The 27,572-nt window shown below is 56.3% G+C and overlaps 3 protein-coding genes and 1 long non-coding RNA gene across 4 annotated transcripts; 2 read left to right on the forward strand and 2 right to left on the reverse strand.

Annotated features, from left to right (window-relative positions):
* Positions 1–635: 635 nt before the first annotated feature.
* On the forward strand, positions 636–2,289 carry Rln3 (relaxin 3). Its single transcript, XM_047530217.1, has 2 exons — positions 636–822; positions 2,060–2,289. The coding sequence occupies exons 1-2, from the start codon at positions 636–638 to the stop codon at positions 2,287–2,289; spliced, it is 417 nt and encodes a 138-aa protein (XP_047386173.1).
* An 815-nt stretch (positions 2,290–3,104) lies between these two features.
* On the forward strand, positions 3,105–18,951 carry Il27ra (interleukin 27 receptor subunit alpha). Its single transcript, XM_047532266.1, is given in 15 exon segments — positions 3,105–3,256; positions 3,651–3,768; positions 6,380–6,537; positions 6,623–6,780; positions 8,489–8,648; positions 8,746–8,819; positions 11,589–11,772; positions 11,863–11,876; positions 11,878–12,052; positions 14,904–15,005; positions 15,080–15,238; positions 17,064–17,189; positions 17,607–17,700; positions 17,827–17,920; positions 18,191–18,951. Coding segments are annotated over 15 exon segments (1,893 nt in total). The 5' UTR covers positions 3,105–3,162; the 3' UTR covers positions 18,374–18,951.
* On the reverse strand, positions 5,346–8,887 carry LOC124969350 (uncharacterized). Its single transcript, XR_007105960.1, has 3 exons — positions 8,743–8,887; positions 7,941–8,033; positions 5,346–7,232 (listed from the first exon to the last, which is right to left on the reverse strand). It is a non-coding gene; the product is annotated as an uncharacterized LOC124969350 (long non-coding RNA).
* A 143-nt stretch (positions 18,952–19,094) lies between the features above and the next one.
* On the reverse strand, positions 19,095–27,423 carry Palm3 (paralemmin 3). Its single transcript, XM_047531723.1, has 7 exons — positions 27,300–27,423; positions 24,949–24,997; positions 23,984–24,064; positions 23,279–23,421; positions 23,067–23,151; positions 21,357–21,402; positions 19,095–21,241 (listed from the first exon to the last, which is right to left on the reverse strand). Exons 1-7 carry the CDS (start codon positions 27,338–27,340, stop codon positions 19,299–19,301), a joined length of 2,388 nt encoding a protein of 795 aa, XP_047387679.1. The 5' UTR covers positions 27,341–27,423; the 3' UTR covers positions 19,095–19,298.
* Between the last annotated feature and the right edge of the window lie 149 nt (positions 27,424–27,572).

The following is a 27,572-nucleotide window of genomic DNA, read 5'->3' on the forward strand; positions in this document are numbered from 1 at the left end:
AGCAACGGGGTGCGAATACACTTGGTGCCACTGCACTGCACATTTAAAGTGTGTCCGGGTGGCAAAGCTGATGTTTCCTGTTTTACGCACCGTGGCTGGATGTCCGTGGGACTCGGGGATCTCGTCGTCGCTCTCGCTTGCTGGTTTTGCAGTGCCAAGGGTGGAACCCAGGGCCTGTGCGTGCCAGGCAGTTGCTCTGCCGCCGAGGCACAGCCCCAGCCCCATGTGCTGTGATTTACCAGGCCCTCCAGAAGATTCTGAGGTTCACTCAAGCTTGAGGATGTTACTACAGGGCTGGGGATGTAGCTCGGTGGTGCAGCCTCGCCTAGCACGCACGATACCCTGGGTTCCCTCCCAGCGCCGCAAAAAAAAAAAAAAAAGATCTTGTCTCCCTCTGGAGGATGACTGAGCTCAGCCACATCACACTGTCCCTGGCAAAAGGTTATCACTTAGCGGGGCAAACGGGAAAGGTCGTGTTGCGGGGGCCGTGCCTGCCTTCCTCTGCTGGGGGAGATAAAGGAGGTCACTCAGCTGCCCCCAGGCAGGGTGGGAGAGCCACGGTGTATAAATGGGGGGCCAGGAAGCAGCAGAGGTGCTGATCCACGCTTGCGTCCGAGGCACCGTCTCTGTTCAGCATGGCCAAGGTTACGCTGCTGCTGCTGGCGGTGTGGGTGCTGGCTGGGCAGCTGTGGCTGGGGTCCGAGGCCCGGGCAGCACCCTACGGAGTGAAGCTTTGTGGCCGTGAATTCATCCGGGCGGTCATCTTCACCTGCGGAGGCTCCCGGTGGAGACGGTCAGGCTTCCCGGCCCACGAAGCCACGGGTGAGGCTGGGAGGAAGCACAGGGAGGAGGGAAGAGATGGCCAGGCGGGTCCACAGAGCCGGGAGAGAGAGGCTGGGATGAGAGGCCCCAGGAAGTGGACCCCTTCCTCCCGCATTCAGCTGGGAAGCCCCGCCCGGCCTTGAAGCAGTGGCCAGGGTCTCAGGGATTGGCAGAGCCACAGAGCAGGGAAGCCGGACCACCAGTGCCCAGAGGCTATCCAACCAGTGCTAAGCAAGGCTGCAGGGGACCTGAGTCCAGTTGGGCAGGGAGGGTGAGCCGTGGGGTGTGCGTAGAGCTGGATTCTGCAGGTGAACGCGCAGGTGACCCCCCCACAGTATCTGCTTCCCCTCGGGAGATACGGGCCAGGAATCTTGAGGAATTGTGAAATGGTGTAATTAAGTCAAAACAGATAAGAGCGCAGTCTAAGCAGGGTAGCGGGCCGAGTCAGGCATTCAGCAGGAGGGAGGCTCAGGAGAGCTAGTTCCACAAGAGGCAAAAGAACCGACGTGCAGCTGATGGTGGCAGGGGCGGGGGGGTGGACGGATGTGTGGATGATGGACAGATGGATGATGGATAGATGGATGGGTGTGTGCATGGACCCAGAAGGCACATGGACTGGGTTCAAATGGTAGTTTTATGACCTAGTAACTGTGTTTTCTTGGGCAAGTCATGCTTCATTGCCTCTGAAAAGTGGGGGTGACAATGACAACACCCACCTCATGTAGTTGTCACTGAGAGGAAAAACCCACGGAAGCACTTACAACAGTGACTGGTGCTCAGTAAATGATCGGTGCTATTTTAAGTGCTTATCATGAGCCCAATATCATTGTAAGTTTTCACTGGTATTGTCTTCACTGCATATGAAACTCGAGAAAACAGGAGTTATTTTCCCCACTTGGTTGATAAGGAAACAGAAGCTCTCAAAAGTAAGTTCACCTGGTGACAACTATAACTTGGAGAGGCTATCTCCCAAAGCATGCTCTTAGACATCATGTCTTGGATAAATAAAGAGTAAGAGGAAATAAATGACAGGAAAGCCAAGCTTAGTAAGGTCGAATGATCTGATCTGCCCATTAAAGGCAGAGTAAGAACACCAACCCAGGATGGAGTGGAATCAAAACTTTGAACCACAAGGCAGAATCACAAGAACAGAGAAGAAGCCGAGTCAGTCAGTGGCCAGCATTCTGGGTAGAGTAGCAGCTGAGTCCTGACCCACAACTCTCTCCATCTTTCATAGGGGAGGCCTTCCTGGATGCAGACGCTGATGCAGACAGCCTGGCAGGACAGCTGGACGAAGCTGTGGGCTCCAGTGAGTGGCTGGCCCTCACCAAATCGCCCCAGGCCTTCTATGGTGGCCAACCCAGCTGGCAGGGGACCTCTAGGGTCAGCCGAGACGTCCTAGCTGGCCTCTCCAGCAACTGCTGCAGGTGGGGCTGCAGCAAAACCGACATTAGCAGCCTCTGCTAGACTAGCAGCTGTGCAGCCGGGGGACCCCAGAGCCGTGCCCCAGCCTGCCAGCCACTCCACCCGACTGGGCACCTGTCTTGCTAGTCTCTCACATGTCACATTCATCTTCAAGTCACACAGGCCAGGTGCCGTGGGCTCAGCCAGTCCTCTCACCCCCACCCATCCAACCAACCTACCTTGACCTGGCCCTAGGCCAGCTCAGCTCCTACCTGGCCACAGGGGACCCTGACTTGACATCAACCATGCCTCTGCCTGACCCACACAGTCCCTTGCTACAAACCGTGTTCTTGCTCTATCCAAACTGGTCACAGGGAGACCCTTGCCCGCCGCATGGTCCCAACTGTGGTGGCTGATCCCTGGCCGACCCAAACGACAGCACCAAGCAAACTTTGCAGGCCCCCTCTTCTCTGCCTTACACCCCTGCCCCTGCCCGTGCTTCACGGCTGCGGACCCTGGGGATGGTGGCAGGGTTGCACCCTGGGTTCCCTGACAATCTGCGATGGGAGTGCGCATCAGAACCTTTCACAACCCAATAATAAAGTTCAAAGGACGTGCAGAGTGTGTGCGTGGTATTGTTGGAGGTGGGAAGTGGGGGGCAGGCTTCCGGGTAGCTGGGTATCGCCCCCTGATCCCCCTAGACGCCCCCGGCCACCTCCTCATCCCAGTCTCCAGCCCCAGCCAGCTCAGCCCGGGACTTTCCGCGGGGGCGGGGGACGGGGCGGGACCGAGTCGAGGTGCGGGGGCGGGGCAGGGCTTCGGATGCTGGGCGGGGCTTCGCGACCCCGCCCCCGGCCGTGCGGGAGGCGCAGGGGAGAGCCGACCAGCAGGAGTGCAGGGCCAGGCAGGGCTGGCGGCACAGGGGTCCTGGGGGTCATGCGGGGGGCCGGGGCTGCTCGCTTCTGGCCTGGGCCAAAGCTCGAGCTGCAGCTTTTGCTGTTCCTGCTGATCCCCCGAGCTCGTCCCCAGGGTGAGTCGTGGGCGGGCTCGCGCCGCGCGCGGTCGGGCGCTGCGCTCGCCCTCGCCCTCCGAGCGCGCGTCTCCAGGGCGCATTAGGGGAATGGCGAACGCGGGCGGAGAAGCTGGGGAGAGGCGGCCGCGCGGTGGGAAGCAGAGCCGGGGCGCGGGGGTGGAAGCTCCGGGGGTGATGTGACAACAGGATGTGGCTGGCAGAGAGGAGGAGGAGACGCTTGCCCAAAGCCTGGGCAGGGGTGCCCGGCGCCCCCTGCCTTCACCCATTTCTGTTAGCAACCCCTGAACGCCTGCTGGCCCTTGTTCAAGGTCCCGGAAAGTCCAGCTTGTGGGGTGTTCAGGCGAGAGGGCCATTTGACCCCTTCCTCGGGACCCTCTGCCTCCCTCTCCAGGCAGCCCTGGGCCACTGCAGTGCCACGGAGTTGAACCATTGGGGAACTTGAACTGCTCGTGGGAACCTCTTGGGGACCTGGGAGCCCCCTCTGTGCTGCACCTTCAGAGCCAGAAATAGTGAGTACCCTGGGGTTGTCTGGGGAAACTGAGGCATTGAATGTGGCCACTCAGATCCTAGCCTGCTCTGGTCGAGAAGATTCGGAGTTCTGCTCCCCCATCCCCAATCCTCCCCACTCTCAAGCCCTCCTAATTCCAGATCCTCCCCTTATTTTCTTCTGCTCGACCTTGTACTAGTAACTTTCTTTCTCTGGTGCCTCCCTTTCCTCCCCCTTTAAAGTGGTAGTAAAAGTGGAACATGCTCCCAGGATTCTGAGGAGTGAGGCATAGGGCAAGGAGAAAAGGCTTCAAGTTTTGAAGCTGGGCTTATTGCTGTGTGACCTCAGGGAAGTAACTTGACCTCTCTGGGCATACACACAGTTCAATCTGGTGCTCTGGATTGCAGCAGTGAAAGAGGTAGATCCAAAGCCCAACGTTCAGGGGGCCCAGAGTTAAAGGAAGAGACCTGTGTTCCTTCCTGATAAGTCACATCTGCAAACTCATAATTTCAACTGGGCTAAGTGAGGGAAAAGTAAGGAAGAGTAAGGGCCCTGGAAGTTGGGAACAAGATGCACATAACAAAGCTATTGCCAAGCATACAATTCAGAGGCATTTAGTATACGCTCAGCGTGAGCCGCCAGCCCTGTGCGGCTACAGAACTTCTCCCTGACACCAATGGCAAACCCCAGCTCACCCGTCCCCCTCCGTCCAGCCCCTGGCGGCCATCCATGGACTTTCTGTCTGTCTGGATTTAACGCTGGAAGGTTTGGTGTAAGTGGATCATGGGACACGTGGCCTGGGAGTGTGCCTCCCCCCCCCCCCCGCCCCCGCCTCGTGTGTTGGTGATGTGCTGTGTGTGACATGCCATGCGGTCCCTTCATTGTCTCCCTGGCTGACCAGCATGCCCGAGCGTGTGCGTGTGTGTGTGAGTGCGTGTGTGTGTGTGCGTGTCCCACAGTTGGCGATCTGGTTGTTCCACCTTCGCTCTTGCGAATCCCAGTGCTGCTGAGTGCTCGTGCTGAGTTCTCCCTGTTCCCGGAGAGGAGCGGCTGGCCGTGAGTGCTGTCTGACTTGGCCTCAGCACCTGGGCCGTTTTGCATCCCGGCCAGCAATGGAGGAGGGTTCCGTTCTCCACACCCTCACCCACACTGGTCGCTTTGGAGTTTTCCTTCTTGTTTTGTCTTCTTGACGGAGGCCTCGTTTTGAACCTGTGAAATCCCAACCTCCGGGTGTCCTCAGCCTCTCTCTTCTTCCACGCTCGCACGTCTGACCCCTCAGCCAGCCTGGCAGCTCCACCTTCCCTGTTATCCGTGATCCTGCGATTCTTCCCACTTCCTCAGCACCCAACCTGATCTGGCCTTGTCACTAGCCAGGACTGAGCTATCAGGTGTCTGCTGGCCCCTGGTTTCCATGCCAAACCCCACACTCTTAACACTTGGGTCAGGGCACACCTCTCCTCTGCTCAGGAACACTCTATGGCTCCCACCCCATTCAGAGTAAAAGCCAAGTCCTCCCTTCGGCCCCTGCACAATATGCCCCATCACTTCCCTGCCCTCTCCGCCTCCCCCTCCCACTGTTGCTTGCCCCCCCCCCCCAGCCACACAGGCCTTTCTGCGGTGGCTCAGACGCACCAGCCATTGTCTACACCCGGTCTGAGTGCTCTTTACATGGCTCCATTGTCTATGTATGTTTCTCTTCCATTTCTTCTCCTGGAATATCAGCTCCAGAGGGCAGGTCCTGTCTTTTCGGTCTTAGTTCCAGTCTGCTTCTAGAACTGGGCTATGTCCGCTGTCTGAATGGTTGCATAGACCTGAGTGTGCATGTATCCAGTAGGTGCTCAATAACATAATAAGTAATGCTCCATAACATGCACAGATGTTCCTCCCATTGTATTTTCAACCCATTGTAAGTTGAAAGTGTTGTAAGTCACAGAGCATCGAGCAGGGCTGGGGTGCAGCTCAGTGGCGATTGCCAGCCTCAGGTGACAACCCCCAGGTTCGGTGGCCAGCTCAGAGCACCCCCCTGGGCCTGCACTTGGGCAGGAGCACCCGATGCAAAGCCTATTTTATAAGTAAATGTCAAACGTCTCGTGTAATGTATTGAATACTTCACTGACACTGAAAAGCAAAGGAGTTGTTCTGTATTGCCAGCCCAGGAAAATATCAAGATCTAAAACGAAATTTCGCGTGTGGTGCTGGGAGGGAAGCTGGGGCCCTGCCCGTGGCAAGCAAGGGCTCCGCCTCTGAGCTCCGCCCCAGACTTCGGAATCTGACATGTGGTTTCTCCCGAGTGCCGGTCACTGCTGCACCACCGAAAGTTGGAAAAATCACCAGCGGAGCCATCATAATGGGGGACCCTCTCGATTGTGTCCCCACCACCATTTAGTCTCACTTGTTATCTTATTTGTTCCCTTCCACGCTCGGCCCTCTCAGCATGCACTGTGGTCGCCTTCGTTGTGCAGGTGAGGAACGCAGGCACAGAGAAGGGACGCTCCATCCTCTGGATCACACAGCTCTGAAGCGTCAGGCACGGCGACTCTGAACCCGGCAGAGCCTGGCCGGACCGAGGACCCTTATCCCGGGACTCTGGGTCCAGGCCAGCGCCCAGCTCATGAGCACGTCTCTCCTCACAGTCATCCCAACAGAACCCAGACCGTGGCGGTGCCAGCAGGGCAGAGCTGGGTGACAGTCCCTCGCGAGCAGTTCACCGTGTCTGACGAAGTCCTCGTCTGGGGGACCAAGGCAGGCCAGCGCCTCTGGCCCCCCATCTTCGTAAACCTGGAGACCCGAAGTAACCTGGCGGGCGGGTGGGGTGCTCTGGAGGGGGCGGGTGGTCCCGGAGCCGCCTGCTCACGGCACTGGCGGCCCCTCCCCAGTGAAGCCCAGCGCGCCCCGGCTGCGTCCCGAGGTGGACTTCTCGGAGGATGAGCCCCTGGAGGCCACGGTGCAGTGGGAGCCACCCAGGTGGCCATCTCATAAGGTCCTCATCTGCCGGTTCTACTATCGCAGATGCCAGGAGAGGGCCTGGATCCTGGTGAGTGCGGGGACCCCCTGCCCTGCCCCGCCCGCAGCGAGTCCTGGGGCGTGGCTCCAGATCAGAGCCCCTGCCCGCTCACGAGGCACCCGCCCGGCTCCCGAGCGCCCCTGCAGATGCCCGCACAGCATCTTCCTCCCTCCATCCTCTGCAGCCTGCCCTCCTCTTCCAGCGACGCTGTGTTAGGAGTTGGAAGTCGTCTGGACAGGGTGTAGTCTGCAGGGGGATGTGTCGCTCTGGGCCAGTACCGAGCTGCTCCGTAAGGGGACCCGAACATCCTCAGATTTCCGTCTCTGCCGGGTCCTGAAACTGATCCTCTGATGATAGCCAGGGACGGTGGTATAGGTTTTAGGCAGTTGCAGGCCAGAGACCACTCGGAGTATTTTAGGAACTCAAACCTTCCCTAACCTTTTCTGGGAATGAATAAAAGTCCCGGAATGGCTTCAGGTAACCTTAAAATAAGAACATAGCAGACATTTAGAGAACATCCACAGTGTGTCTGCCCGGCCCTGGGTTCTCTATGAACGCGAGGGCGTCAGATTCTTCAGTGAGCTTTTTGAGGTTGCTGGCTTTGACAGCCACCCATTTTCCAGACAAGCGCCACAGCCTGGTTCTCAATCAAGACTCAGAAATAACTGATACAAGCCTGGCATGGTGCCAGCAGTTCCAGCTACTTGGGAGGCTGAAGTCAGAGGATGACTTGAGCCAGAAGTTCAAGGCCATCTTGGGCGACGTAGTAGAACCCAGTCTCAAGAAAAAAAAAAAAAAGATAGATCGATATCCATTTTATACTTCTCTTTACATAGAGAAGTGAAGCAACTTCCCCAAAGTCACACAGCAGGAAAGTGGAAGACAGGTCCAGAGTGAGGAGACCCCAGAAGGAGTGAAGGTACCCATCCAAGCCCCTGAAGAGCACAACCTGGAAGTTGTCTGTCATTTTCTTTCATATTTCAGTGGCCAAGAACATTGTCCCATGGTGGCACCTGACTGCAAAGGAGGCTGGGAAATGTCCCTATCCCTGGCAGCCATGTTCCCAAATAATACTCTGGGTTCTGTTCCCAAAGGAAGAAAGGGGGAATAGACTTTGGGAATATTCAACTGCCTTAGCCACAGCCTTAGACACAAAGCATCAGGACAGCTGGGCATGGTGTGGTAAGCACGTGGAGTCCCGGCCTCTCGGAGGCTGAGGCAGGAGGATCACTGGGGCCCAGGAGTTCCAGGCCAGTTGGGGAAGCATAGCAAGAACCAGTCTCCTAAAAAAACAAAAACAAACAAACAAAAAAAAACAGAACAAGACCACCACAATAAAGGGCAGAGTTGTTTTCTTTGCAATTATTCATGCAGTTTAGAGCAGGTCGAGATGCAGACTCTGGCCCCTGACTACCTGGTTACAAACTTCAGCTCCTGCTCGTGCTAGCTCTGTGACCTTGGGAAAGTCACTTTCCCCCGCTGGGCCTCAATCTCCTCACCTGTAAAATCGGGATGATACTAGAACTTCCCACCTCCCACTACAGCTGGCTCCTAGAATGGCCAGCTTCCCTCTCTCTGCTTGGGACAGAGTGTCAGTTTTAAAACTGAAAGCCCTGAGTTCTAGAACCCGTTCAGTGCTGGGCAAGCCAGGATGGTTGGTCACTCTGCTGACATGTAAGTTCAAGCAAGTGTCCTCAACTCAGTCCGGGGCCCCACTTCTCCCCCGTCTTGCTCCCAGCTGGAGCCAGAGCTGAAGACCGTACCGCTGAGCCCGGTCGAGATCCCAGACCTGGAGCTAGCCACCGGCTACGAGGTGTCCGGCCGCTGCCGGGTGGACGAAGAAGAGGATCTGTGGGGCGAGAGGAGCCCGGCTCTGTCCTTCCAGACGCTGCCCTCTGGTGAGGAGGCCCCGCTTGCTCTGGGCCTGTGCCCTTGCCCTCGGAAGGTCTAGCCAGTGCTGCCCCTTTCCATCGTTCCCCTCCTCATCCTTACCAGCTCCAAAAGACGTGTGGGTGTCAGGGACCGTCTGCGGGTCGCCGAGCAGACAGGAGCTCCTTCTTCTGTGGAAGGTAAGCTGTGGGGTCGAGTGGCATTTCTCTGCAGGTGTCGGGAAACCCCAAGTAACAGGGACAGGAACAGACCGTTGACTCTGCTGCCCTCTTGAGGTTGCTTCAGGGATTCAGGGTGAGGAGGCTCAGAGGTCCTGGCCCAGCGCTGGGCAGGGAACTCGCCTCCGCCTCTGAGGGACCGGACACCTGGCCGGGTACATGGGTCTGAAGGTGAGGCTGGAGCTCAGCTCTGCAAGGAATAGCGCGGTGTGCCAAGGACTCCGCCGCTGGCATCAGACAGGGGTTGTGAGATTGCAGAAAAGGGCAAGAGAGTTGCTTCGGATCTGTCGAGCACCTACCGTGTGCCCAGCATTGAAAGACCCTGGATCTCGGAAAGTGTGGCAAGGAAAACAAGGCCTGTCACACAATCTAATAGCATTAATTTTAGGGCTGTGGGTGTAGCTCATGTGGAGGGCTTGCCTAGCATGCACAAGGCCCTGGATTCAATCCCCAGCGATGCACGCTGGCACAATTAATCATACATAACACTGTGTCCTACTCCACACTTATTTACTTAGTGCAGTGTAGGGATCAAACCCAGGGCCTCGCGCATACTAGGCAAGCACTCTACCACTGAGCCACACCCCAGCCCCACACTTAAAATTTTTTTTTTAGTTGTAGATTGACCTGATAGTTTCGTTTATTTGTTTTTATGAGGTGCTGAGAATCCAACCTAGTGCCTCACGCATGCTAGACAAGTGCTCCACCACTGAGCCACAGCTCCAGGCCACCCATACTTATTTATATTAACCAACTTTACGGATGAGAAAAATGAGACACAGAGAGGTTGCCCCAGCCACACAGCTATAAGTGGCAGAGCTGAGATTCACTGGTTTTCACACAGGGATTATTAGCTCCATTCTCTTCATTTTATAGTACAAATTTGTATCCCTTTACTATACCAAACTGAAATATGTAGATAACATAATTCATGTATTCATATATTTTAAAATACACGTAAGAGGGCTGGGGATATAGCTCAGTTGGTAGAGTGCTTGCCTTGCAAGCATAAAGCCCTGGGTTCAATCCCCAGACTGCAAAAATAAACAAACAAACAAACAAATAAATAAATAAATACACACAAGAGACCAGATGCAGTGACACATGTCTGTAATCCCTGTGACTCAGGAGACTGAGGCAGGAGGATTGCAAGCCTCAGCAACTTAGAGGGGCCCAAAGCAACTTAGTGAGACCCTGTCTCAAAGTCAAAAAATTTTTTAAAAGGCTAAGGATGTGGCTTAGTGGTAAAGCACCCTGGGTTCAATCCCAGTTCATTCCCCAATATGTTTGTATGTATGTGAATACATATACATACATACATACATGCACACAACAAGAAAATCTTAAAATCGTAGCATTAAGCAGAAAATGAAGAAGAAATAAAGTTACAACATAAATGGCAAAAAAGATTCAGTTCACCAGGATTACATAAAAAGACTTAATCTCTACATACCTAATAACATGGCTTTGAAATACATAAAGCAGATATTGGCAGAACTGTAGGAGACGTGTGCATCCATCTTCATTGTGAGAGATTTGGATACATTCTTCTCAGTGATTTCATGAGAAGATTGAAAACAAGCTAAGATCTAGATTTGAACATATGCTTAACCAGCTTAACCTAATGGATTTATGGACAAAGCATCAGAACACACATTCTTTTCATGCACACACGGAATATTTACCAAAGTCAACCATGTGCTGGGCCATAGAGCAGTTTCCAGGTACTTTAGATGGGCAAGGTGGTTGAAACCCTGAATTAGATCCTCAGGCCTGGAAAAAAAAAAGTCTGGTTTTTGAAACTGTTAAATTATTAGGTTTTCTCTCTAATTTTACAGTGGGGCTAACATTAAAATGTCTCAAGGGGCATAGGACAATTTTGTTTTTGTTTTTCAGGACAGTGTAGCATCCCTGACTATTGTCCATCAAATACCAAACATCGAAGCAACCAAAACTTTGCACTTATTTACCCAAAGCCCCCTGGAGGGCACCATCCCCCTTAGATATACATAACTATCCCTGTGGACCAACAGTGGAAAAATTTGAAATCCCTTAGAAATGTAGAGCACACAGAATAGGGACTCAGGCACAAAATTTAAAGGGCTACCCAAGAACTCACTATTCGAGATAAGTAATACATTAATGCAATATCTTAAAAAATCATATCAGCAAACTAGAGTGCAAGGATCAGGTATCCCTCTTTGTAAATATAGTTTGATTGTCACTGGAACCGAGAATAAGGTGAGGAAATCAAGGCAGTTCACACAAGTGGAGGACTGGATCCTGTCTTTATTGATTTTTGCAGTGCTGGGATTGAACCCAAGACAATGTTCATGGAAATGTTCTATCACAAGCCACCTCCCCAGCCTACATCCTGTCTTTATGTAAAATCTTGATATTTTATCAGTCTTGAATTTTTTGCATTAATTTTGACTTATTTAAATACCATATTCAAGTATTATTTATGCCAGTCACTGGGTTTTTGGTATCCCCCACAACTTAAATTTCATACCCAAATCCAGAGTCTCTTACCTCTCCTCGTCCTGGCCCTGAAACCTCATCCATATCCCACCTCTACAGTGAGTCCCTCTGAGACTCAGTCTCCTCATCTGAGAAATGGAGCTGACAATCCTTGCTTCACTGGCTAGTTTGTCAGGTAACCTCACAAAAAGGCATAGTAGGTGCTTAATAAGCGAGGAGATTTAACCCCTTCTCCTCCTTCTCCCTCAGGCCCCCAGGCCTTGTGTGCAGGTGAGCTACAGACTGTGGTTCTGGGTTGGAGAGAAGATTCTGATTCAGGAAGGGATCCCCTGTTGCAAGTCCTCCGTTCCACCCTGGGCAGAGTGGGCAGGGGTATCGGCTGTCAACGCCACCAGCTGGGAGACACTCACTAACTTCTCTCTGGTCTGCTTGGGTAAGGATTACGAACTTCTCAGAGCCTTGTTGGCAGGGACTTCTGGACTTCCTGAGTAGGCGACCAACACATCTCCTCCCCACCCTCCAGCTCCAGACTCTGCCCCCCCGAGATGTGGTGGTCAGCGGCATCACTGGGAGCACAGAGCTGCTGGTGACCTGGCAACCAGGGAACGGAGAACCGTTGGAGTACGTGGTCGACTGGGCTCAAGATGGGGACCCTCTAGAAGACCTCAATTGGGTCCGGCTCTCCCCTGGGAACCTTAGTGCTTTCTTACCAGGTGAGGCCCCAGGACACCTTGGTTCCCATCTGCATTAATCCATTTTCTGTTGTTTTGACAAAATACCTGAGGTTTGGTACTTATAAAGAGAGGAGAGGTTGTTTATCTCACAGTTTTGGAGACCTGTGAGCATGGCAAGCATCTGCTGCTTCTAGTGAGGGCCTTCTGGCTGCATTACAACATGGAAGATGGCATCATGATGGGAGTATGTGAGAGGAAGAGATCACAGGAAGCCAGAGAGGGTTCAAATTAGGTAGAGAACAAAGACGAAATACAGTTGTTTCATGTGGAAAAATATTTACTAGGATGATGTAAAAATAGTTAATCTGTAAGTACCTCATAACATGACTTCAAAATACATAAAGCAAAACTTGAGAGAACTGCAGGAGACATGTATGAATCTACAACCATGTGGGAGATTTTAACACACCATTCTTGGTAATTTCCTCTTGATAAAGAATGGTCAGGCTCACTCCTTTCTTTTTTTTTCTAGTGTGGGGATGGAACCGAGGGTCTTGTGAAAGTAGACAAACGGTCTACTACTGAACTACACGCTTAGCCCAGACTTATTCTTTTATAACTTACTCTCATGGGGACTACCAGGGTCTCATGAGGATGACCTTAATCTTTTCCAAGGGTAGCACCCCTAGAGACCTAACCATCCGCCACCAGGCCCCACCTCCTAATGGCTCCACCGTCTCAATACCACAGAACCACCATACTAAGGACCAAGCTTCCAACACACGAACAGCTGAGGGGTCACACTTAAATCGTATCCAAACCATAGCACCACCCCAGCTGTTGAAGGAAAGTTGACTGGTGGGTGGACTTGCCGGAGAGAGAGAGTGACGGTTAAAGTGCTAGTAATTCATGCCACAGGCCAGGCTTTGGTACAGGCACTGAACTCAGCCCTGCAGTTGATGAACAGGGGCATGTGCTCTAAGCATTTAATCATTCAAACTTCCTTTTAAAGTTGTTTCTCTTATTATTGTGCTCAGTTTACAGATGAAGAAACAGGCCCAGGGAGGTCAGGCAACATGCCCAAGGCTACACAGCACATAGTGGAAGAGCCACTGTGTGACCCAGATAGTCAGGCTCCTGACGCCAAGCCCTGAGCCATCATGCTGAGACATTTTCCTCTCAGCAATGTCCCCGCCCTCATGGAACTGGCATTCCTGTGGGGTGGGCAGCTCCCCCCACACACAACAAGAAAACACAAGCATTGATTTGGTATAATCAAGGCAAAAAGTAAAACAGGGTAGAGGGTGGAGAGGAAACAGCTATTTTGGAAAGACATGTTAGAAGAGACCCCCCTGGGGAAGTGGCATTTAAGCTGAGGAAAGAGGGAAGTGAGGGAAGGAGACATGCGGATGTTTGAGGGATGTTTGTACAGGGAACAGCCTGTACAAAGGCCCTGAGGCAGGAATGCACCTAGTGGGTTGAAGGGACAGCAAGGAGGCAGAGTGAATGAGGAGAATTGAGGAGGTCATGTGGCAGATTATGCAGAGCCTTTAGGGAAGACTTTGCTTTGGGGCTGAGTGAGTGGGAGCCATAGAGGGTTCTGAACAGAGGAGGGATGTGCCCTAACTCAAGTGCTGACAGGCACCCTCTGGCTGCTGTGGGGGGAAGAGACTATGGGGCGGGAAGAGCAGGAGCTGAAGGTTCCTCAGGGAAATGATGGGACTGGGCCAGGTGGGGGCCAGGGTTGGGGAGAAGCAGGCAGGTTCAGGTTAGGGGGTCCTGGTTAGCAGGGTCTGGGGGACTGTTTCAGTGGGTGGCATCTGAGATGCCCGTCCATGGTCACCGGAGTGGAGCCTTTCGTGGGGTCCAGCAGTGAGTTCTAGACGAGCTTGGTATTGGGAGCCTGTCTGTGGGACGAAGCACACAGGGAGAGCACGAGGAGGCAGTGAGTGAGAGATTCAGGATGGAGTCCCCAAGCCTCCGAGTGTGTATGAACAAAAAGGAAGGAGCCAGGGCTGGGGAGATAGCTCAGTCAGTAGAGTGCATGCCTTGCATGCACAAGGCCCTGGGTTCGATCCCCAGCACAACAAAAAAAAAAAAAAAAAAAAAAAAAAAAAAAAAAGGAAGGAGCCCCGATTCTGGAACGTTCCCAGTTGGGGAAGGCTATTCAAGCAGTAGGTTTTGAGGCAGGAGCTCAGGAGCATCGCAGGAGAGGCGCTGCGGGTGCCCCGCTCCTGTCGCTGCCTTGGAGCCCTCAGTCCGGGGCCTCCCCAGCCGCCTGCACGCGGATTTCCTGGCCGAGGCCTCTTTCAGGTCACTGACCCAGGACGTGCTGGGAAAGAAGACCCCTCAAGGGCTGGGGCTGGGGCTCAGAGGCAGAGCGCTTGCCTGGCACGTGTGAGGCACTGGGTTCCATCCTCAGCATTGCCTAAAATTAAATTAATTAAAAGTTAATCGGGGGGGCGGGGAATAAAAAAAAGTTAATTAAATAAAGGTTAAAAAAAAAAAAGGACCCCTGGAGAGCAGCTTTGCACCAGCGCCCGCTGCGCCCTCCCGCGGCCCCGGCGGCAGCGTGCTCTCTGCTGCCCCCAGAGGTTTCCCGCGGGACTGAACGCGGTTGTCCACCTTGGGAACGTCTGTCTTCTCTTCCCTCCGGTGGCTCGGGATCCGACCCCGGGCAGAGAACCTTCACCCTCGGTCGGCGGCTGCCTTCCGTCCCCACCTCCCTTCTCACGGCCTTGCTGGTTTTTTCCGGGTTGCCTTCCGCATAAATTACCCCCGAATCCTCATCCCAGGGTGTCCTGGGACCCAGTGAAGACACCTCCCCAGTGGAAAGCCAAGAGGGAGGGGAAGCCGATTCCAAATGACATTTTGTCCCTTTGCCACCCAGGGACCTTCAAAGGAGGGGTCCCCTATCGAGTCACAGTGACGGCGGTCTCTCCCGGGGGCTTGGCCCCTGCCCCCTCCGTCTGGGGTTTCCGAGAGGAACTAGGTAAGAAATGAGCCTGGGGGTGGGAGGGGGTCCGGGGACCCCGGCAGGTCTTGCTCCACCGAATTTCTCCCCAGCACCCCTAGCAGGGCCAACGATTTGGCGACTCCAGGACGACCCCCCAGGGACTCCCGCCGTCGCTTGGGGAGAGGTCCCGAGACTCCAGCTCCAGGGCCACCTAACTCACTACACGCTGTGTGCGAGAAGCGGCGCCAGCCCCTCCGTCTGCATCAATGGTGAGCCCGCCTGCCCCTGCCCCTCACGGTCCCTTGGCTCCCCCTCTCCCGAGGGGACGTGATGTCACTAGTTCCTTAGGGGACAATAACCCTCTTGGCTATCAATGTAATGACCTCTCATGGGCCATTAAAAATGAAGACTCCGATCTATATTTATTGACATTGAAAGATACCCATCATATTTTATTAAGTGGAAAAGATGAAAGGGTTATGAAACTCTGTGATATGGGTAAAATAAACCAGTATTGAAGCCAGGTGTGGTGGCACCTGCTTATAATCCCAGAGACTTGGGAGGCTGAGGCAGGAGGATCACAAGTGTGAGGTCAGCTTGGGCAACTCAGTGCGACCCTGTCTCCAAATGAAAAATAAGAACTGGGACAGGGACTCCGTGTTGGCATCCCTGGGTTCAGTCCCCAGCACTGCAGGGAAACAGTGGACAATAACTGGCCCCTCAAACTTGTGACTGGTGTTTGTGACGTGTGTGTTTTCACTGGGTGATTGAGTTTGGACACCTTTCTACATCAATATCTCTTGATCCCTGTTCGCGTCTCCTCTAACAAACCAAAAAGGCTGCTTCCTCTACTTCCTCTTTGGTTGAACAAATAAAAAAGGACTTTTTTTTTTTTTTTTTTTGTACTAGAGGTTGAATCCAGGGGCGCTTAACCACTGAGCCTCATCCCCAGCCCTTTTATTTTTGTTTTGAGAGAGGGTCTCACTAAGTTGCTCAGGGCCTCCTTAAATTGCCAATGTTGACCTCTCACTTGCAATCCTCCTGCCTCAGCCTTCTGAGCCATTGGGATTATAGGCATGTGCCACCATGTCCAGTGACAATTCATTTTGTTTAAAAAGTAAATAAAAGTAGTTCTGGGAGGTCCGAATGTCTCCCGTAGTGTTTGGGGTTGTCGTCTTTCCACTGGGTTCCATACAGCTAGCTGAGGGATGAGATGCTCGTTCACTCTTTTTTTTCTTTGGTGGTGCTGAGGATTGAACCCAGGGCCTTGGGCATGCAAGGTAGGCACCCTACCAACTGAGCTACAGCCCCAGCCCTGCTTGTTCATTCTTTTGTTTATTCAAATGTGTCGCTTTTTGAATGCTTGCTATGTGCTAGGTGCTGACAAAGCCACCAGGAATGTGGCCTTTATGGAGTCCACATTTTTTTTTCAGTTGCCCAGGCTGACCTTGCGCTCCTGGGCCCAGGGGATCCTCCTGCCCTGGCATCTCATCCCGAGTAGCTGGGACTACAGGTGCACCCCACTGTGCCCTTGATTGTTTCTTTTTCTTTTTTCGATTGTACTGGGGATCATGCCTGAAGCATGCTAGGCAAGCAGTGTACCACTGAGCGAATGGGGTCCCACTGACATAGACAAGCCAAATAATATGGAAACAGTGCAGGGGAGGGGTGGTGCAGGGGGCATGGTTTTGGCAAATAGGGAACTACAGTTGGGGGTGTGGTGAACTGGAGGTCCTGGAGGCGGGGTGCAATCAGTCGGTCTGGGGGTCCTGGTGGCAGCGAGCAGTCAGTCAGAGGTGAGGGCCCTGGAGGCAGGGAGTGATCTGTTGGGCTGAGGGATCCTGGAGGCGGGGCCCAGTCAGTCTGGCCAGGGCGCCTGGCTGTTATCTCAAAATCAGGGAGCACGATTTTAAATGGAGGTGTGTTCAGGGAAGACCTCCCTGAGGAGGTGACAATTGAGCAAAGACCTGAAAGAGATGAGGAGGGAGCCACGTGGGTATCTGAGGGACAGTGTCACTGACAGAGGAAAGAACATGTGCCAAGGTCCTGAGACAGAACTGCCACCTCCCCAACCTCTCTGGTCGTGTTCTTCAGTCAGCAGCAGCACCCGGCTCATCACTCTGCCCGACCTTCACTGCAGTCCCTGTGAGCTGTGGGTGACCGCCTCCACCATTGCAGGACAGGGCCCACCTGGCCCCAGCCTCTGGCTTCACCTACCAGGTGGGGGGCCTGGGGTGGAACTCTGGGCTCCCTTTGAAGGCGGGGGACACTGGAGTCATTCCTTGGACTTCAGGGGGTGGACAGCCTTCTGCCTGATGGGGAGGATTATTGTGCGGGGTGCCGGAAGCCCAGCCTGGTGCATGGCAGGCAGGCGCTCGGCCCCTGAGCCACACGGTGCCCTGGAGGCTTTTCCATTCTGCCAAGTGCTGCCTGACTTCTCAGGCAGGGTGTCTCCCCGGGCTTCACCCCACCCCTGACCTTGACCCAGCATGCTGCGAGCTGCACCCCACCCCAAGATTCCTGCATCCGCAACCTCTGCCACCTGTGGGCCCTCCCGCCCCCAGCCCCCAGCCCCCAACCCCGCCTGGTCCTTGAACCCTGCTTCCCTCCTCCTTGGTCGCTCCTCCCCGCCGCTAGATAACACGGTGCGGTGGAAAGTTCTGCCGGGTGTCCTGGCCCTGTGGGGACTGCTCCTGATGGGCTGCGGCCTGAGCCTCGCCGTGGCTGGAAGGTGAGCTGCCAGGCCCAGGGCTCTCTGCCCGGCGCGCGGGGTGGGCAGACGCGGGGCACTTCCTGCAACTCGGACGCTGTGTCTGACCACATGACCTCCCTGCCCCGATTCCTCCCTGCTCACCAGGTGCCTCCACCTGCAACACAAGGTGTTGCCCCGCTGGGTCTGGGAGAAGGTTCCAGATCCTGCCAACAGCAACTCTGGGTGGACCCAGGTAGAGGTGAGCGCGGAGGCCGACTGTGCCAGGGGCCGCGGAGTACCCTGGTCATCCCGGGCACCCCAGAGATGCAGGGGCATCGCAAGTTCAAAGCCAGCCTCTGAGACCCTGAGTCCAAGTCAAAGGGCTGGACACAGCTGCGCTCGAGTGGCCCTGGGTTCCATCCCTAGCACAGGTCCTCTCCTGGGAGGCCTCTGGGGAACGAGGGGTTCCTGGGGCAGCGAGTGGGGGGGAGGGGAAAGGAGGGAGGGTCTCAGTCTGGTCTCTTCCCAGGAGGTGTGCCGGGCCCCTCCTCTGACTGACTCACCCATCCTGAAGATAGAGGAGATGGAGCCGCCGCCATTTCCGGAGCCCCCCCAGGTCTCCACCCCACTTCACTCTGGGTATGAGAAACATTTCCTGCCCACACCAGAGGAACTGGGCCTTCTGAGGCCCCCCAGGCAAGATCTGGTCTGAACCTTGCCCCGAGCTGGGGGCCTCAGGACAGGCTAGAAGGGTGCTCATGGATGCTGCTCCCAGCCCTGGGATAGCCCTCCTGACAGATGAAGACACCGAGGCTCAGAGAGGCTGAGGCACTTGCTGAGGACACCCACTGAGGTTGAAGGACCCCTTCAGAGAAGGACCCCGCCCCAGTAGGGAATGGATGAAATCCGAGAGTGACAGCTACCTCTGGAAATGTCCTGCTAGAACAGAAGTGCATCGGGGCCCAATCCCAGCTCCTAGCTCCCTTGCAGCTAGGTCAGCCATGGGCTGAGTTCTTGACAACAGCATGCGGGCAGAAGGAACCTGAGCAGAAGTGACCTGTGCCAACATCAGTGTGGGTGAGCCTTCAAACATTGGTGGAGGCTCTTCTCTGCGCCTGCTCCCTTTTCTGTGAGTTGGCACATACACTTGCTTGGGCCATACCCCAGGGGAAGGTGAGGAAAGAAATGGAAAGGAAACTGAATCCCTGAGTAACTGTGTGGATCAGAGCCTGAATCCCTGAGGGACCGCATGGATCAGCGCCAAAATAAACTTTTATGTTTTAATAGCTACTGCAGCTTGAGGTATTTTTGTTACAGACTGACTCTGTGCTCTCACTGATTCATAGGAGAATTAAGCCCTCAATTTCCCACCAGGGAATGATGAAGTGATTTCTTTGCTAACAGCGCACACCTTTGAGCTGTCTGAATGCTTTAATGTTTTATTTTCAAGTATAAAGGCTTTGTCACAGGAGGGAGCCAGGGTCACAGGCAGTGGGCAAGGTGGATGTGCAGGCCAGCTGGCTCCCATGTGCCACAACCGGTCTTCTGGTGCCCTGTCTGTGCCTGGAACTCTCTGCTGGATGCCAGGAGGTGAGGTAGCTGTGAGAGGAGCTGGGCACGGGCAGAGGGACGCGGGCTCACATCACCGCGCAGCACTGGCACGTCTTCTGCTTGGGGCCACTCGCCTCTTCACCCTCGGTCGGGGCGGCTGGCTCAGGCTGCCGGGCAGGTGCATAGGTGGGCGCGGGGTGGGCACTGGGGTTGGCGCTGGGCCTCTCCCGCTGGAGCAGAGGCTGGTTCTCGGTGGGCTGCTCTGGGGCTGGGGTCTCTGTCAGGAGGGGTGTGGCGTCCCCTGGGGGTCCCTGGCTCTCAGCAGGGGCTCGGAGCTGCACTGCTTCCTCCTCCAGGGGTCCTTCTTGCTTCTCCAGGGGCTGCAGGCCCTCCTCTGGCATTGGCTCCTGCTTGACCCCAAGGGTAGCCCCGGCCTCGCTCACCTCCCCCTCAGACCCAGTCCTTTCCCCTGACTCTCTCTGCTCTCTTGAACTCAGTTCTTCCTCAGACCCTTGGGTCTTCTGGACCCCTAAGGCTTCCTCACCTCCCTTCCTCTCTGCCTCTGAGGCTTCACCTCCCTTCCTCTCTGCCTCCAAGGTTTCCTCACCTCCTTTCCTCTCTGCCCCCGAGGCTTCCTCACCTCCTTTCCTCTCTGCCCCCGAGGCTTCCTCACCTCCTTTCCTCTCTGCCCCCGAGGCTTCCTCACCTCCTTTCCTCTCTGCCTCCGAGGCTTCCTCACCTCCTTTCCTCTCTGCCCCCGAGGCTTCCTCACCTCCTTTCCTCTCTGCCTCCGAGGCTTCCTCACCTCCTTTCCTCTCTGCCTCCGAGGCTTCCTCACCTCCTTTCCTCTCTGCCCCTGAGGCTTCCTCGCCTCCCTTCCTCTCTGCCCCCAAGGCTTCCTCACCTCTTTCCCTCTCTGCTTCTGATGCCTCCTCACCTCCTTTTCCCTCTACTCTCAGTGCTTCCTCAACTTCCTTCTCTGTTCCTTGCTTTTCTTCACCTCTTTCCTCCTCTGTCCCCAGAGGTCCCTCAACCTCTTTTCTCTCCGCTCCTGATGGGTCCTCCACGCTCTCCTCTGCCTCTGGCTCTTCCCCACCCCTTTCCTTCTCTGCCCTCCAAGACCCCGGACTTTCTTTGCTCTCAACGCTCACGGGCTCCCCAGCCCCCTCCTCTCCCGTCTCTACCTTTCCCTCGCCTCCTCTCTCCTCGGGCTGCTGTGGCGCCTTGCCTCCGTTCCTGGCCGCCTCCCTCCCTGTCCCGGGCTTTGCCTCACTGTCCTGGGCCCCTGCCCCCAGGGAGTCCTCTGCGCTCCTCCGCACCTCTGCCTCCCGGGCCTGGGCGCCTCCCCCCTCCCTCCCGCTCACCGCTGGCCCCTCCAGCCCCTCCATCAGCAGCTCCTCCCAGTCCTCGCTGAGAGCCGCTCTTTCCACCCAGATGAAGGACCCCTCTTCTCCTCCAGGGCCCCCCTGCCCCTCACCCTCAGGGCTGCCCCTGGGAGCACCTTCTCCTTCTCTGGAAGCTTCTCCCTGCAGTCGCTCCTGGAGCCCTGGCGAGCTGGGCCGTGCAGCCTCTGGGCCGGGGCCCCCCAGCCCCTCCCAGACCACCTCCACCACACCCCTGTCCTCCTTCACCCAGGCCGGGAGCTTGGTGCCGCCAGTCCCCCGCCTGTCCCCAATGGCTTCCAGCACCACCTCCTCCACCTTGGCCTCCAGCTCCAGGCCCGAGGTCCCCATGGCACTGTCCTCCGTGGCTCTCAGGCCCTCCCACACCACCTCCACCACACCCGCGCCTTTGGCCTCAACCACAGCCTCCTCGGCTGCCACCGCCCCCAGGACCAACTCTGGCTCCAGGGTGGGGCTGCGTCCAGGGTAGGGACCATTGGCTTCTGAGGAGGACACCACTGCCCCAGGGACCTGCCTCTGGGGTGGCAGAACCCCGGCAGCCTCCTCCTTGGGCTCAGAGGGGGACTCTGGGGATCCGCCCACTAGTCCGGAGGGCAGGGAAGCTCTCTTGTCCAGATCAGACTGGCCTGCGAGTGGGGCAGCAGAGGAGAGGGGAGGGGGGCAGTCAGGTGAGGAAGACCAAGAGGACCCTCGTCCTCATCCCTTTCAGGCCATGTGATCTGGGAGTGACCCAACACCCACCTGCAGGACCTGCATCCATGGTGGGTTGGGAGAGAGGACGACGATCCTGCGGGGATGGCAGAGACCAGGTCAGGTTGGCGCCCAGCCCCACCTCCAGCCTCCCTGCATGCCAGGGCCCATCGCTGCTCAAACACCTTCCGCGGCTCCCCATTGTCCTCGGGACCCAACTCCACGCTGCACCTCAGCCTTCCCCGCCTGTCTTATCTCCCACTGTTCCACGGCCTTACACACAACAGGCGCTCAATCAATCCTGCGCTCGTAAGATGCTCTCTACTAGGGGCCTGCTCTGCCAGCTGCTGGGGTTACAGGCCACAATGAACTTGCAAGCCTTTTGTTATTGGAACTCATTCCAGCAAAGGAAAGCAGGTGAAAACCACGAACACATTTATAATGCCAGCAAGACAGAAGGGCCGTGGAGAAGGACAGTCAGGAAGAGGAGCGAGGGAGTGGTTGGGAGGTGCTGAGGTGCCTCCTGGAGATGTGAAATGCAGAAGCGTCTCTTGAAGGAGGTGACAGAACAGAGACATGAAGGGTGTGATGAACCAGCCAGGAGTCAAGAGGTGGGAAAGGCATTCCAGGCAGAGGAAATAGCAAGTGCAAAGGCCCTGGGGCCACCACGAGCTAGGCAAGTTAAAGGAATAGAAGAGAGGGTCAATGTGACTGGGAAGAATGAAGGAAGGATTGAAAGGAGGAAGACAGGCTCGGGCAGGAAACCGCTCTGCAGGCTGCGGAGGCCAAGCTCCAAGGATGTCCTCAGTGTCTCGCCCTATCTTCCTCTTCCCTCAGGCCTTCCGACAGGCTATTCCCTCTGCCTGTGCTCCCCCCTCTTTTTACATTCAGCTTAGGTGTCACCTCTCCGGGCCACCTTTGAACTTCCTTAGTTCTTGCAGTGCTGAGGCTGGAACCCCAGGGCTCCACCCCCAGTCCCTACGGGCAGTCTTCCCTGTACTGCCCCCCTCAGGTGTCCCCTCTCACAGACTCTTGGTACCCATCTCCCCACTGGGACGGTGAGCTCCCTGAGGCCCAGAACCAAACCTGCATATCTCTACAAAGAAGCTCTAGCTGATACCAACCCCAACGAGAGCTCCCCCCAGTTAACAGGTCTCCTCTCGCTCAGCATCCAGTAAGCTCCTGGAGCTAAGGGAAGACAGGGAGGGGCGGCGTTTGTGGAAAACCCACGGCCCTCTGTGGACAGCTGTGAATATTGCCGAATCTTCTGGACTTCAAGTAAAACCCGGAGAGCCCGAATTTTTTTCTTTTCTCCCCATACTGGGGATGAAACACAGGGCTCTGGGCATGCTAGGCACCTGCTCTGCTACTGTGTCACACGCCCAGCCCTTTTTCTTTTGAGACAATCACAATATCTCTGGTGACCCTTTCACACTTCCAAGGCCAGATCTCAGGGATATCTGCCACATTTTCTGACAACATTGCTCAACAGGGCCATCTTAGAAAGCATCATTTAAAACTTCCCTGTGCCTGCCACCCATGCTAAGATCTCCTGGACGCCCCAGCAGCTCTGCAGTGGTGTGCTGATGCCATTCCCACTTTTGAGATGGGGACACCCAGGCAGGGAAACCTACTTGCCTACACCCTCAGAGCAAAGAAGTAGCAGGAGGCGGCTTCCGAGGTGGCCTGGTGCTAAGCAGCCTCCTGCTTTCTGCTCTGGGCACGCCCCCTCCCCTAGCAACGGCTCCCTTGGTTCCTCACCTGTCTGCGCCAGGTGGGCCTACCCGAGGGTTTGTGCTGGGCACCTGTGGACGCACTTTGCAACAGCTGCAGCTGACTCTGGAGTCTGAGGGAGAGAAGGCGGCTGCTGGGAGCTGGGTCCTCGCAACTTGCCCCCTTGCCCAGTGATCCAGAGGGCCCGGAGCGGCGGGTCTCAAAGCGAGGTGCGGGGTGCGAGGGTGGGGGACACTCACGTGAACAAGCTGTCTTCCAGGTTCCTGATGCGCGCCTGAGCCTGACCTTCCGGCGACTGGGGGTCCTTGGAGTCAGGGTCCTCGGGCTGCTCTGGCCCTTCCGCGGCCCCATCCATTAGCCAACGCTCCCGGAGAGATTTCCTCTGGGCATGGGAAGGGAGCCCTGGGCTGACCCAGACTACCCTACCGCAGGGAGAGTCCCCTCCTGGCCTCTCCCCGGGGTTCAGTAGATTTCTTACTGCCCCCCAGTCACCCAGATGGGACACACATCAGGCTGGGATACATGCTCAGGCTGACCCCCAACACCGCCGGATGGAACAAACACCGCACTGCCAGCGATGGCTTTTCCAGCTGGAACACACACCCCTCGGCAGCCCCCCTTAGCCCCCACCACCCTGCCAAAACCGGGCAGACGCTCCCAAAGGTGAAACCAATGTCCTTCCCTATCGGCCCCTCCCTACCCCTAAGCTGGACGGTGGCTCCCCTGGTGTCCCCCACACTAGGACAAAGACCTCCTCGGTTCCCACGCTCTTCCCAGGGTGGGACAGCGGTCCCCATGACCACCTCGCCCCACCCCTCTCAGGCTGGGACCAACGCCTCCCTCTGCCCCCCGCCCCCAAACTGGCCAGAGGGTCCTGTTGCCCGGCACACCGACTCGCACTGACACCCCGCGCTTCCTGCCCCAGGCCCGGCCAGCGCCCCAACCTTGAGCCGCTCCACGCGGAGTTTCTCCTCCTCCAGTTCCCGGCGCGCCGCGCGGATCTCCTCCTGCAGCCGCCGCTTTTCCTGCGCACAGAGGACCCGGAGCTGCCCGCCTGCCGGGCGGGGCCGGGTGGGGCCTCCGCCCCCCTCCGCGCGCCTCCCCAGGGGCTCCCCGCTCCGGGGCTCCCAGCCCGCGGGGCGGCCCAGCGCGGTGGGCACGGCGGGGAGGGGGCGCGCGCTGACTCAGCAGCCGACCGAGGGGCGGAGGGAGGGCGGGGCGGGGGCGGGGCCGGCCGCGCCCGGGATGCTGCGGAAGCCTCGCCCGCGCCCAATGGGGGTCGGGGGACGGGGGGCACCGGGGGCGGGGCCTTGGGAGGGGAATCCGAGGCGGTTCAGAGCCGGGGGGTCCGAGACACCGCGTCCGTAGGGACGGGGCTGGGGTCCAAATGCCGGATCCAAGGGAGGGTGCTCGTGAGATGGGCGTCCGAAATGGGGGTGCCTCCATGGGGTCAGAGAGACGGGTGAGGAGGTGGGGGAATCGGATGAGGTGCCAAGGTGGGGTCGGAGAATGGGGGTGAAGACGGGTGGTCAGAGACATGGGACGGGGGGATGCAGAAGTGGGCTACAGAAAGTTGGGTTCTAGGCGATGGGGTAGAATGAGAGACCGGCTAGGACCGGCGTGATGTAGGTGCAGGGGCAGGGGGAGCCCTGAGATGGGGATCCATGAGGAAAGACCCCAAGGACGCGGGTGTCAGCCATGGGGTCGTCTGGGAAGCCCGGATTCGGGAAGGAGGCTCCGGAGGCAGGTCCTGGGTTGGCAGTGACTAGACCAGGGAGCTGGGGAGGGGAGGGGGCTGAGGGTTTAGGCGGGGCACCCCGGGCAGGGCCGGACTTGCTCCTGGGGAGCAAGGGGATGATTTGGGGGTTCCCAGGGCGCAGGACCAAACCTCTGGGAGGGCGTCACTTACCGCGATGACCTCTAGCCGCTGCCGATAGAGGGAGCTCTCGGCCATGGGCCTGTGGGGAGAGGGCAGGGGCTTGGGATGGGGCTCTCAGGGCCCTCAATTCCTCAGCGAGCAACCCTATTAAACTCCCCTATCGGCCAAGAACCTTGCGTCCCTGACAGGAAAGCCCAGAGTTTTGCCTCTATTTCCCTTTTGCACCTGGGAGGAGCCAGGGCAGAAGACAAGGGAGGGTCTTGTGAGGGGGTCAGAACAGAGAACATGACTGGTCTCCTAGGTCCAAGATTGTCTCCCTTGGCCTCAGTTTTCTCATCTGTGAAATAGGCGTGAATAGCCTAACTACCTTCATTCATACAGGGAAGCGCATAAGATATAATGCTCCAGAAAATAGCAGCATAGTTTATTATTCATCATAATTTAAATAAGCCCCACGATCAATACTATTTATGCCTGATTATAATAACTATTCGTGCTCTGTCCTAAAGAAATTCTCAAGTCCTTCCAGACCCCCTTGCGAATCCCACACCCTGTCTGGACCTCACCTCCTACCCAGGATCCCTTACCCGCTGGTAGGTGAGGAAATCTGGGGAGAGAAATGGCCATCCCACCATTGCCATGGTAACTCCTGGGCTGCCTCCTCCACCTGCCAATCCCCTCTGTGGGACAAGGGTCACTGGGTCACCCTGCCTAGTGCTGGACTCTGAGCTTCAAGGAGTGGTTTAAGGTTTAACCTGAGTTTCCCCCAGCACCCCTGCTTCCCAGCCTCCTCCTTGGTTTCTTCTGGAAGCTGGAAGCTGACGGGTACTCAAGGCCATTAGGAGCCAGTCATTGTCACATCAGCCTTTCATCATCATGGACATGCATCCAGGGCTGATTTTGGTGCTACATTGGCCACACTTCATCAGACAATATCTAGTGCTGTCCCCAACACTAGCCAGGGGTGGGTGCAGACAGATCCTCAAACATTTATTAATTTGAATACCAACCTTACTAGGGGACCCTTATAGCCTCACTTCCAAGCTCCAGCTGGGACTTCCCAGACCTTCACTGGCTACACCATAAAAGCATAATGGCACTTGCTATATATAGTGCCCTGAGTGCCCTGTGGGGCTTCCGCTGGGCTCCCACAGCCACCTCCGCCCGCACCTCCTGGCCTGATCATGATTCTCTGGCTCTCGTCCACTAGCTGAGCTGACATTCCAACTAAGAACAGAAGCAGCCAACCGTTGGTGAGCACGTCCCATGTGCTCGGTGCTGTTTTAATGCCTCGCCTGTAGCACCCTGTTGAATCCTCCCAATGGAGGCAATAGTGTTATTGTCCCCATGTTACAGACAGGGAAACTGAGGCTCTGAGAAGTGTCGGAAACACTCGTTCAAGGTCATGGAGTCAGGAGAACTTGAGGCACTCACGCCCCAAACGCTGGATCCTGGGAGTGGGGTCCAGGAACCTTCCATTTTGCAGCTAGGAGGCAAGAGGTAAGCCTGGGGGGTCCTGATTTCCGCTGGGGCAGGGGACTGAAGTCATGCTTTTTAGGGTATCCCTAAGGAAGCCCAGACTCCCTGCTTATAGGTTTGTCCCTGGGGGAGGGCTGAAGTCCACCCTCTGCTGTCCTACCCCCAAGATGTAATCTCCCTTGCTGGGGGGAATCAGATTCCCATTGCTAGGCAACCAGGTTTGTAGTTGGTGAATAATGCAGTGGGAGACCCAGAAGGGTGAGGAATGGAATTGGGGTCCCTAGCAGGGGAAGCCCCCTTTCTAGACCTCTTCACAAACCCTGGAACCCCTCTACGATCTAAATGAAAAAGCCTTCACATCTCAAATATTAAAATACTCCACACCACACCCTTTGGTATCGTTTGTCTCTAACTATGAGATGAGATCACCATTGGTGGCCCTGGCCAGCCTGTTGTCACCAGGAACAGTTGGTGGCCATTTCATCAAGCAGATCATCATTTCGATTTTGTAACTGTCTTTCAGAGTTTGGGACCTGTTCGTTTCTCCTGCTGGATCTCAGGCATTTCCTCTCATGCTGAACATTTGAAGGGGGGTGATTTCAGGGGCCAGTATGAAAGTAGGGGACCCCAGCATCCCCACCCCCCATCCTGGCAGTAGCCCCACCCCCAAGCTGCACTTTGGGCTCTTGGCCTGCCAGCAGGAAACCCCTGAAGAAGGTGTCAGGGGTTGGGGAGGGGGCGTCCACCTCCCCCACCACAGTCTCTGGGGCGGGGGTACCTAGGAGCCTCTGAGGCTGCCCGCCTGTCAGATGGGGCTCCAGGCTCCCAGGCAAGGCCAGCGGCGCCTGCCCCCAGCTCCTTCCAAGCCCAGCCCACCAGCCCCCGTGGCCCCAGACACTTACATGGGTGTGGCCGGAGACCACGCCTGGCTCTGCAGGGCCATCTCTGCCCAGAAGCCGGCTCCCCAGTCTCTGAGTTCCAGACCCACTACCGGCTTGCCTGAAGGTGCCCTGGAGGCTGACCGGGCTGGCGGGAGGGGTGCAGGGTGGCTGGCGGAGAGCTGGTCCAGCAGGTTCGGGCCGGGAGGCTGGAGGTGCACCGGCGAGGGGGGCTGGGGGCGCGGGCAGTTCTGGGGAGGTACTATCAGCTATCGGATAAATTATTTACCAGCCACT

The sequence above is a fragment of the Sciurus carolinensis genome, chromosome 17, assembly GCF_902686445.1.
Source record: "Sciurus carolinensis chromosome 17, mSciCar1.2, whole genome shotgun sequence".
Classification (NCBI taxonomy): Eukaryota; Metazoa; Chordata; class Mammalia; order Rodentia; family Sciuridae; genus Sciurus; species Sciurus carolinensis.